Genomic DNA, 12350 nt, shown 5'->3' on the forward strand with positions numbered 1-12350 from the left:
AGTGTAAAAAAAAAGCCCCTCTATTTTTGGTACATCATCAATACTAACAAATGTGCCTAATATATCTTGAAGATGCTCTTGTTATTCCCTCACCAGAAGGTTAATTCTCCAGTCTTCTGCTGAAATGAGGGCCAGTTAATTACCATCATGGAGGGGGACAGGTCTAGGAGTCAGAGTACTTTTCAAACAGCTTTAATGGGATTTTCCTGTTTGAACTCCTCCTCTTTCCCTACCACCTGCTGCTCCGTTTCCAGGGGTAATGGGTACTGCCTTCTATGGGTTTTCCAGTGTAAGGATGTATTGTTTCTCAGCTTCTTTTCGCTGCCAGGCTGATTTGGCTTTCCTGGATCTGCTAAACCACTTCATAATAACACTTTTAACCTTCTAAGATTTTGTGGCTCTTATCTCTTCTCCTGTGTTGCTCTGATCTCTTTTCCTTATGGGTTTGTGTGGAAAAGTCTTTTACTGCGTTTTAGTGGGTTTCATGAAATAGTGCAATTATATGCATGTTTTCAATTTGTCATTTTAATCCCGAAGCCAATTATTTAAGAAGTTTAATCTATGTCTTACCTCCTGAGACTTGAAAAGATTATTAAAGTTCCCTTTTCATCTCTTGTTTTAGTTTTTACATTTGTATTTATATGTAATACATGAAACTCATTGCGTAGCCCCCTTAACACTATGTGAACCCAAGTATTTATAAGTAAATCCAGAATTTGAGAATAAAGAAATTGATGATTTTCTAAATTTGCTCTTGCAGGAAAGGGAAAAGGTTTCTGAGTATCCAGCAGTGATTGTGGAACCGGTCCCAAGTGCCAGAGTAGAGCAGGGCTATGCAGCCCAGGTTCTGGTGTATGACGATGAGACTTACATGATGCACGATGTGGCAGAAGAACAAGAAGTTGAGACCGAGAATGTGGAAACAGGTAGACATCTCACAAAATGTTCACTATTTGTTACTTTCTCATTTTATAAGTGTCCGTATTACTATTGCCAACTCAATGTTATATACCAAAGAACTTCTTTTTGCTTAGAGACCAGTGGAACCTCTCTTATTTAAGGAAATTTGTATATACAGAAAGCTCTACATCACAGTTCTTTGAAGTATAACAAGTCTCATATCATGGACCCTAAGGACAAAACTACAGGCTTGCAATAATAGAATTATCTTTATCATTATTTTTCTGAGAGCATGAATATTGACTAGTTATTTACTTATAGAAATCCATAGGCTAGTGTATGAGGGTAGCTTTGTAATTCAAAAATCAATAGGTACACTCATTTTATAACAGATAAAGAGTTTGTTTGAATCAGAATTGGTGGAGCAGTATGATCCCTTTTTTCTTCGGTAAGAAGCATCTTTGTAGCAGTCTCTCAGAGTCTTCTTCCCTTTTTGTCTTCTGAGAAATTTTGGTGTTTCAGTCTGTCTGTGTTTAACTGGAGATTAATAATACACAATCCTTGGAAATCTTTTCATTTTTGCCATTGGCCGTAAAGAAATAGAGGTGTTTTTTTTTTTTTTTTAAACCAGAAAGATGGTAGTGACTGTTTTATAATAGTAAACATAACATTTGTCCTTAGCTCTTAATGGGGGGGGGGGGAATCCTTATACTTGGTTTGCAGTTCTAATAAACATTGTTATGTATTTAGATACATTTCTACAAATGTAGTAAAGTCTCATGATTAACATTTTTGAGTATTTGATGTTTCTCTGCTGTTGAGGTGCAGTAGCATCCCTCAGACTTTCAGCTGCTTCTCGCTCATGCTCTTCTTCCTCCCGTGGTATTCCTTACTGAGCTGAAGGATTAAGTGTTACCTTGCTCTAGAGAGCAGGGATGGCAGCAGTGCCAGCAGACTCCACGTGAAGCGATAATTCCTTTTCTCAAAATAGGTAGTTAAACACTTCATATAGGCTTCGTAACCTTGGACTGAAGTGGTACTTGATTTACACAATAGATAATGCAAGTGGCAGGAAGATACATGTGTGGTTTTTTGAGGGTTTGGAGAGTTTTCTAGTCTGAAGCAAGAAGCATGGTGGCAGAGATGAATTTTCTTCTTGAGAAAAAGAATAGGAAGAATGGCAGGATGATATTTTGAAGTAGATATTGTAACTAATTTTATATATAGGATCATAACTAAGCAGAAAACTAATAACACAAGAAAAAAAACTATGATAGCTTAAGTTGAAGGAGAAAAAAAAAACCTGTTTGAAATTCTTGAAAAATGTTTTGATCAAAGAAATGAGGAAGACTATGATTTTGGTAGCAAATTGGAAACTTTGTAAAATACAAAACCTATGGTGCCATATTTGCATGAGTAGAAAATTATGGATATTTATCACATTAAAGTATCAGAGCAGGTCAGCCAGATCTTATTGGTTGTATAATTGATGGTTGGTGCTTCATTAATTTCAAGTACTCAGGTAAAAACAATACCAAGTAGGAAGTGATTATAATATGTTCAAGGGATTTTATTTTCTTAGTCGTCTTAAACTCTGAGGGTGATAATAATTATTTTCAGGGCAGAGATATGAACGATTGTGATACTGAAAAAGAGAATATACATAGTCTGGGTAAAAGAACAGTTACTTTTGTGATATTTTGAAAGTGGTTTTTGACTAGTTGATGATATTTTTTAGGTTTTTTTTTCTTTAGTACTAAAAGGAAATATTGGTAAATAACTTCTATTATTCTAAAATAGTCTAAAAGTACCAGAGAAGTTCATCTTAAATATTTTAATTCCATTCTGACTCATGTTCTTTTTTTTAAACCTATGTTTGCTTTATTACTTCAGAAAATGAAGAATAGTATCATATAGCTATTTCTGTCTCTCACAGAGTAACACTGTAAAACTTAGAAATCATTTATAACTCTTAAAGGCGATGCCAAATTGAGATTGAAAACTGCTGGCTCATACATCTCATCCATCTATAATTAGAACAATTTAAAACACTCCCATGTATTCATCATAAGGCATGCAGAACTTGAAACTACAATATACTAAGTTATTTAAAAATACCATGGTTTATGGGTTTTTAATGTAACTTTATAAAAATTGTTAATATATATAGTTTAGAATCAGCTAGTCTGAACTTAAAATTGTTTTTATTTAAGGAATAAAATATATTTTAAAAGATATTTTTAAGTAATCTCTACACCCAACATAGGGCTTGACTTAAAACCCTGAGATCAAGAGTCTCATGCTCTACCGACTGAGCCAGTCAGGTGCCCCATAAAGAATAAAATGCATTTTTTAAAGTTTATGTATTTATTTTGAGAGAGAGCAAGAAAGAGAGCAGGGGAGGGGCAGAGAGAGAGGAAAAGAGGGAGAGAAGGAGAGAGTCCCAAGCAGATTCCTCACTATCAGCAGAGAGTCTGACGTGGGACTCCCACTCATTAACCAAGAGATCATGACCTGAACTGAAGTCAAGAGTCAGACGCTTAATCGACTGAGCCACCAGGTGCCCCAAGAATAAAATGCATTTTTAAACAAGTAAAAATAAATCCGAATAAATTTTCATTTTTCTGATATCTAAAACATACACAGATAAAGTTGTTATGACTTATACTAACGCATGTTTCCTTTGAGGTAGTGGCTTAAGAACAGGCTCATTTTTTGTAGTGCTATAAATTTTTAACTTAAATTCCAGGTACGATTAGGTTTTGGAGAAGCAGCTGACTGGGAAGAAAGGGAAAGGAATATTTATAAGATGTCTACCGAGGTTTTTATTTGGTGAATTTGTGGAAATGAGATCTGTATAGAACAAGTTTTCCTTTTGTACATCTAGAAAATACTTTCTGGAATGCTTCTACGTTAAAGCTTAGATTATATTCATCTAAAAATGTTCACAATTATATTTATTGACCCGTTACAGAAATTCTCTGCATGTTTACATCGAAGTTTTTCTTTTATTGCTATATAATCATATGTATATGTTTATCCCAGAAATAATGTTCATGATGAACTCTAGGCAGGAGTACTAAAATTATATAATGAAATACATCTAGCCATCTTAATTATTTTGTGTATAAAATGATTTCTCATTTTGTTAGTAGTAACTGTAGGCTATTTTGCTTCACCTTTTTATAGACAAAAAAAATTCTCCATTTCCCTTACAGAGCTTATGTGTGATAGCAATCCTCTCTTAAATTTTATAGGAAAAACCAAATATATGTTTTGAGACTTTAAAAATAGGCATATACATCTAAACCCATTAAATTGCCTTTGGAGGATGACTGGAGATCAGTAAATAGAAGAAGTCTTTGGGGAGTGGTAATGAAGTGTGAGTGGGGAGCGGCCGTGAGTCCGGCAGGCTGGAAGTACCCGCGCCAGGGGCTGCTGACTCCCCAGCTCCAGGGGCCTGCGAGACGGACTGAGGTGGCACACTGGGCACGGAGAGGGGTCTTGAAAATGCAATTTATATATATATGTAGATAAAGAACATATGCATTATAAAAGTTATTACAAGTTACATTTAAATAGTAATAAGTTTATACCAATACAATCAGTAGTAGGTAAGTTTTGATAGAAATCTTTTACGGCTCTGCTGAGAAGATTGAGCTGTTTAGGATCTGCTTCTTCATCTTGTACGTTAACTATGTTTATCCTCCTAATTTTCCATTTTAATTTATAAGAATATATTAGTAAATACTTTGTATTGCTTATGTACACGGGTCTTGCTTTCAACATGTTTCTTCCCCACAAGGGGTTAATAATTTAGTTATATATATAATATATGTTATATTGAAAATGTAAAGCAGTATAGAATCAATTGGGTGCTATTTACAAATTCAAAGAGATTTTCAGAAGAATGTTCGATTTACAGGATTAGGGCATGTTTAGAGAAAGTTAAGAAGGAGGACAGATGGTAGGATTTGGATGGGCAGATAGGAGGTAAGTGAAAGACACTGTAGACGGAGGGAAATATAATTAAAATGGATGGAATATTGAAGTTCAAGACATGTTTAGAAGATATTGTGAGTAAATGAGATCTTGACAGGAGGTTCCATTAAGAGTTATGACTATATTGTGATTTGAACCCAAGAGTAAGTGATAAGGCCTGTAAAAAGCAAACAAATTTGGAAGGTTTTGAGTAGAAAGTACAATGTAGTTAGTATCTCAGGAGCTGCTGATTGTAGGGGAAGGGTTGAGGCAGACTCACTATTGTAGTTAGGAGTTGAGGGAGGACGTGAGAACTATTAAAACAAGGTGGAAGCAATAGGAACAGAAGGGGCTTATACGTGGTACTACAGTGTAAGATCTAACAGTACTTGACATCGCAGATTAGGAGAGGCAGAGGTAGGTAAGAGATGACTCAGTTTTTTTTACCTTAAAGTGATGGCCATAATATCATATAAGAATTCAAGGAAGACAAGACTGTTTTGGAAAACAGATAAGTTTGGTAGTAGTTGTGTTGATTTTGAATTGAAGCAGAGCATCTGAAGAGAAATATTTAGGTTTTTAAAGATGTAAACATGTATAGTCAGGGTCCCATTGCAAAAGTGACAGCATATTCAAATTAGGATAGTTTTTAGAATGTTTTAATAAACGGCTGGTTACAAATATGTAGGCAAGTGTAGGGTGATCATAATATACAGGGCAGTAGCCCAGAGGTGGCAGTAGCAGAGCTGTTTCTGTCCTTTGGCCTGAGGCCCACTGGAACCCAGAAGAAGAGAGCCCTGGAGAGAGGGTCACCTTGGGAGAATCTGGGACCTTTGGTCAAAGAATGCAGCGGGCTTGAGGGTGATGCCACAGAGAAGGAGCCAAGGAATAAGGACCCTGATTTTGTTCTTCCTCCCTCTACTACCCGGCCAAGGCTCTCTATTGATCAAATGTAATCTAAGCCATGGGAGTCCAGTTGAAGTCAGCCTTCTGGGACAGATAACAGCATTAAGAAGGGTGGAGAACAGATCTGAAGGGGCAAATGGAACACGTCTAGTCCAATTGAAGCTTATAAAAGAAAGGTCAAGGAGAGACTGATTTGGGAATCATCATCATTGATGCCATGGAAATATATGGTATCTCCAGCAAGAAAGGTGTTTGAGAGATTTCTCCATGGGAGAAGATATTTAAATTCTGTGTCACTCCATGATTATGAACAAAGGACTCAAACTTAAGGAAGTGACCATAGGGAATGTTTACATTAAAATTTTTTTAAGTTTATTCATTTTTGAGAGATGGAGAGAGAGCATGAGTGGAGGAGGGGCAGAGGGCCAGGGAGACACAGAATCTGAAGCAGGCTTCAGGCTCTGAGCTGTCAGCACAGAGCCCAGTGTGGGGCTCAAAACCACGGTTCATGAGATCATGACTTGAGCTGAAGTTGGATGCTTAACGTATTGAATCACCCAAGTGCCCCTGGGAATGTTTACCTTTTGAGAAACATGAAGAAGAGCCAAGAGTAATCAAATATGATAGAAAATCCTATTTCTAAGATTAATATATATTTTTTCTTCTTAGCCTCTTAAGTAGTTCTCTTTAGTAGGAAAAGGAAGAATATTGATTGGGTTTGTTAGTTTTTGTTTCATATTTCTACATAAATTAGAAATCTTACCTATCAGCATTTAACTTTTTGGGGGTCTGTTTCACTGTCATGAAATAGTTATTCAAGGTTGTGAGGACCACATAAAATAAATATATAAACCACAGGGCTTGTGATGTAGTAAGTGCTCCGTTAAGTAACCCTTTAACTTCATTAGGTTCTTTCCCTATGCCTTCAAATAACAGATCTTTTAGACATTAAAACAGAACGTTAGTTTACTTTTCTGTTGTATTTTTTTTTCACTTCATTTTTTGTAAGAAAAACAAATGCTCGTACCTTCAATTTATACTTTTTCTTTGTCATTCCTTCCTTAACTTACTGTGCTTTAGCACCTACATTTATCATTCTCGTGAAGCTCTTTGTTTATCAGATTTCAAAAGCCACTCCTCTGCCAAATTCAGTGACCCACAGAATCCTGCAGAAGGAGAGCCTTCCTATTCTGGCCGCCTTATCGACTGAAACATTATACTCTAGCTGTTTTCCTTATTGCCCCTTGCTTGGACTGTTCATGCTTCTGAGCTCTTGCTCAAATACAGTTTTCTATCAAGACTGTGTTCAGGTCTTATCCATTTTTTAAGGCCCCACTACATGAAACTTTCCACAGTGGTTCTGGCCTGCATGAAATACTCCCTTTCCTGATCTTCTGTTAGACCATCTGGACTTAGGCATTTGATCATTGCTTTCTTACGCTGTTCTTATGTGTATACATACTCCTTTTGTTTTCAAAGTAAATGTAGAAGTCCCTTGAAGACATAATTTTTATTTTGTTGAATACAGTATATAATATAGTGTTTAACACCTATTAGGAACTAACTGTTAGGAAATACAGTTGGAAGCAAATTGAGTTTTGATTTAGTATTGCAGTATAATCAAGAACCATCTGTGTAAAATCTTATTTTTTTGTTAATATGTTAAATGTTGGATACCATAGGGTTATTTAAAATATAAAAGAGAATCATCCAAAAACATAAATATGGTTATCCAAACTATATAAAAGCCATAATGTTGTCATACTAGATTAACTTCTTATTTAAAAAATGTTTTTAATGTTTATTTATTTTTGAGAAGAAGAGAGAGACTAACTGTGAGAGGGGGAGGGGCAGAGAGAGAAGGAGACACAGAATTTGAAGAAGGCTCCAGGCTCTGAGCTGTCAGCAGAGTTTGATGCAGGGGCTCGAACTCACAAACTGAGATCATGATCTGAGCCAAAATCGGACACCTAATTGACTGAGCCATCCAGGCACCCCTAGATTAACTTCATCTTAAAGTCACAATAGGTTTTAATCATTTGTGCTTACACCTAAATTTGATTTTTTTTCTTACAATAAAATCAACACATTCTCATTGGAGAAATTGGGAAATACTGCAAAGAGAAACAGTGAAAATCACTTATAATCTTACCAGCAAGGGAACAGTAATTACTGCTTTTTATATGTCCTACTGGCCTTATGTAAATGTACATTTAAGCAAAATTAACATCATGTTATGTAACCTAAGTAGATTTATTAATCTTTACTAACAAACATTGGCTGAAAGCAGTCTGGTAGTTTTCTTACTTCTCTCTTCTGATCATTGGGAGCAGGTCTTTGATTTTTAACTAGGTATCAAAACATAAAAATTTGGTGATAATAGTTAAAGAAATGATCAATAAAACTTAGAAAACTTTGGCATCTACATTTATGAACAAAATTGTGTTTAGAAGTTAGTTGAAAAGATAGACAAATGATAAGAATTTTTACATAATTCAGCAAGAAAGCACTACTTATAAAAAATAAATGAAAGCTTAGCTTTTTAAAATGTAGTTTAAAAAAGAGGTCAGATTTCTGCCTTGAAAAATAAGTTCAGGAGTCCAATTTCCTTCTTGAAAAGTCTCCAGACTAAGTTGAGTTCATGATGAGCTGTGATAACTTTTGTATTTGTTATACCATCAGAAATCCTCCCTGTGGCACAAAAGGACTCTTTTAATTACAAAATATTGTTGCCCCAGGGAGGTAGAAGATCGACATGAAAAACTGGGGATCTGAAAAGGAGCCCCTATCTCAGGATTTCCTGAAGGTGAAACAGATTGAGCCCGAAGGAAGACAATGCTGGTAGGTTGGTTTTTAATTTACTAAGAATGTTTACAATTTTACATTTAACTACAATTATTTCAACTACCTATACCATATTTTTGTTTAAAGAGTGAAAACAATTTCTCCTTAAGGAGAGAAAAATGATGTAACAGTATCTTTCCTCCTAAACAGTTTGTTACCTGTACTAACCCCTGCCATGTTCCTAATATTTGTTTCTTTTTATAGACTAAGCTCCAGGCTATTTCATGCCTCCACTTACTTAGACGCTACTACTGACCAATGTCTTCAAGTCTTTTTTTTGTTTTGTTTTGTTTTCTTTCCTGTTATTTCTTTTGTTTCTAATCTAGACTTTTTCCATATTTTTTAAAGAAGTGTTTTCTTTCCGTTATCCATTTTATTGAGTTTAGCCAGGTCACTAGTTTTCTAAAAAGGCAAAGTAAGAATCTGAAGTTCATTTAGTTTTTACTCTAGAACTGTTTGAATTATAATTGTACTGTGATTTGGATCAGTTAGAAAGCATTACTAGAGAAAGGTTTTTAATATTTTAGTAAGTATATTTCATTTAGCCTAAGATGCCATCTATTGTAAGAAGCAGTTTTAGACCACTAAAAGAAAAAATGCTGCCAGTTATAAACTTTAGGATACCATCAATTGTAAGGTACATCCTGGTTTCAGAAGTTTTAAAATGTGAAAAAAATGTACGTCTTAGAATTAATGAAATAGGTATCATGCAATTATTAATCTTCCTGAAATTCTCATTTACTGGGCATTGGACATTAAAATATCAAGTTTTTAAAAACTGGAGGTGAGTTGTGGTTGTGGAAGTCCCTACATGTGTTTAGTAAGGTCTCTAAATAGAGGGCATTTAAGTGAACAATCATTTAACTATATTGTTTAAAAGTATACAAAGTAACTGTACGGTGTTAAATTATGAAGAGTGTAGAAGGTGGAAAAGTGTTTTAATATGACACATTTACTTGAGTCAGTAGAGTTTTATCATAATTGTAACTTTCCAATTGGATTTTATGATCCAAAAGGAGAATGAAGTGAAGCTTATGATTTCTAAACTGTTATTTTATTTATTTTATTAATGTTTATTTTATTTTTGAGACAGAGAATCAGAGAGAGAGAGGGGTCAGGGGAAGGAGGGACACAGAGAGAGGGAGACACAGAATCCGAAGCAGGCTCCAGGCTCTGAGCAGCCGCACAGAGTCTGAAGTGGGGGCTCAAACTCATGTACCATGAGATCATGACCTAAACTGAAGTTGGATGCTTAACCGACTCAGCCACCCAGATGCCTCTAAACTGTAATTTTAAAACATAGTCCTTTAGGGGTTCTTATTTATTTAATTATTTATTTATATTTATTTATTTATATTTATTTATTTATTTAGAGAGACAGAGACAGAATGGGAGCAGAGGAGGAGCAGAGAGAAAGGGAGACACAGAATCCAAAGCAGGTTCCAGGTTCCTACCTATCAGCACAGAGCCGATGTGGGACTTGAACCCACAAACCATGAGATCATGAGCTGAAGTTGGTTGCTTAAGTGATTGAGCTACCCAGGTGTCCCTTTAAGGGCTTTTTAAAATATCTGCTGATTTTTAGTTCACTTGAACGTATGTTTTACAGATTATTATGTGAAGGAAAAAATAATGGCCAAAAGTAAAGAACTACCCTGTTAGTTAGTAAAGCAGAAAGGAAAAGGAATGATTTTAAATGGTATTCGTATGTTTCAAGAAACATGTATTTTATATAAAAGGAAAGAGAAATATACCTAGAAAGTAGATCATTAAAGGATATTTACTTTTGGGAACTAGTAGTATTCATTCCTTTGCATTCAAACTTTTTATGTTTTAATTTTTAATTTTCAAATTCAATTTTATTTTTGATTATTTAAAAAGTTTATTTTTAGCAAGGAAGAGTGAGCAGGGGAGGGACAGAGAGCGAGAGAGAGAATGGTAAGCAGGCTCTACACTATCATCATGGAGCCAGATGTGGAGCTCCAATTCATAACCATGAGATCATGACCTGAGCTGAAATCCAGATTGAATGCATGTAACCAACTGAACCATACAGGTGCCTCCAAATTTTTAATTTTTTAAAACACTAGTTAACTTTAAATTTTGCTATATAACAATGTGTCTGAGTAATAAATTTTTTAATTTTTATTTTGTAATAATTTTTTACTTTTTTATTGAGAGAGAAGGAGACCATGAGCAGGGGAGAGGGGCAGAGGGAGAGAGAATTTTAAGCAGGTTCCATACTCAGTGCAGAGCCTGATATGGGGCTCGATCTCATCACCCTAGGATCATGACTTGAGCCAAAATCAAGTGTCAGACACTCAAAAGGACTGCGCTACTCAGGTGCCCCAATAATACATTTTTATTAATTTCGACTGAGGATAGGACTAAATCTGGATTGTATAGAATGTGAAGTGAGTAGCGCACACGGTTATAACTGTTGCCAAGTAGGGGTAGCTGAAGGTTCTTAAATGTAGGAATGCTTTAAAACATCTCTGGGCAAATTCATCCTCTGCCAGCTCTTACCAGGGGCCGCTGCGTGTCTGGCTCAGGGCTGAGGATCTTGTGTTAAACAACACCTGTCTTTGCTCTCACATGACTTTAGTTTTGTGGGCAAGGAACAGAAACACATTATTATAAACAAATGTGATGGGTGCTATGATAGGATTAATGAGATGTTTAGGAAGTATAAAGCTGGGGAATGCCTAAGAGAAAGATGACACCTCCCTGAGGAAGTGGCATTTAAACAGATTTGAAGGGTTTGAAGTACTTAGCCAAGCAGAGAATAACATGGTTGAAAGTCTGGGAGGAAGGAGAACTTGGCCTATTTGAGTTGCAGAAAGGAATTCAATATGGCTAGAATATGGATTATGAAGAGGAAAGGGATTAAAATGAAGCTAATGAGGTAAAAAAAATCTTGTTGCTGAGGACTTTGTAAGGTTTGTATCTGTTTGTTGGGCCATATCTAAAGGGCAATAGGAAGCCTTTTAAGTGTTTTAAACAAAGTGTGTTTCTTATACAAATTTAGTTGTTTTCAAAATAGTACTGTAAATGAAAAGTAAAATATGACAAATCATTATTGAAAATAAAGTCTGAACTCCTTAGATTCTCATTCAGAGCTCCCCAGTAGGTAGGTATTTTTATTCACCTTCCACTATTGTCTGCCTTTGTAGATTTGAGCTTTATGTATGCTCATTGCCTACACTAAGCTAAGAATTAGAGTGATTAAGTGGTTGCACATCTAGCCTTTCTTTTCAGAATTCAAAGCTGAGTGCTTTGGTACAATGCTGTTTCAGGAGGAGAGTCATTGTCCCCTGTGCATCCTCCACGCCCATTTGTAAACAAGGAAAGATGCTCATGAGATTTCTCAGGTTCATGAAGGGGCCCATCATTTAAAGAGGTCAAGAACATTTTCAGTGCAACTGTTAACTGTTGACTTTTATAGAGTTTTTTCATCTTTTTATGTCATGTATCTCTTTGATCACATCGTAAATTCAGCCTGTGGACCTTCTCAAGAACAGTTTTTGTTTTTGTTTTTGTTTTGTTTTTTATTTTAATAGTGTATTGTCAAATTGGTTTCCATATAACACCCAGTGCTCTTCCTCACCAGTGCCCTCCTCCATCACCATCACCTCTTTTCCCCCCTCCCCCTCCCCCTTCAACCTTAAGTTCCTTTTCAGTATTCAATAGTCTCTCAAGTTTTGCGTCCCTCTCTTTCC

At 35.6% G+C, this 12350-nt stretch overlaps 1 protein-coding gene across 8 annotated transcripts in view; it reads left to right on the plus strand.

The window, feature by feature from the left end:
* ELF2 (E74 like ETS transcription factor 2) overlaps positions 1–12350 on the plus strand; it is a 98549-nt gene that overhangs the window by 42767 nt on the left and 43432 nt on the right. For 6 of the 8 annotated variants that reach the window (XM_029940868.1, XM_029940879.1, XM_029940875.1 and 3 more), the window contains exon 4: positions 761–926. In XM_029940868.1, the coding sequence (XP_029796728.1) occupies positions 761–926 (166 nt within the window). Of the gene's footprint in view, positions 1–760; positions 927–8517; positions 8629–12350 lie in introns of those variants that run through there. The other 2 variants (XM_029940892.1, XM_029940893.1) reach the window with 2 other exon arrangements.

This window comes from Suricata suricatta, chromosome 1 (genome assembly GCF_006229205.1).
Source record: "Suricata suricatta isolate VVHF042 chromosome 1, meerkat_22Aug2017_6uvM2_HiC, whole genome shotgun sequence".
NCBI classification, from domain to species: Eukaryota; Metazoa; Chordata; class Mammalia; order Carnivora; family Herpestidae; genus Suricata; species Suricata suricatta.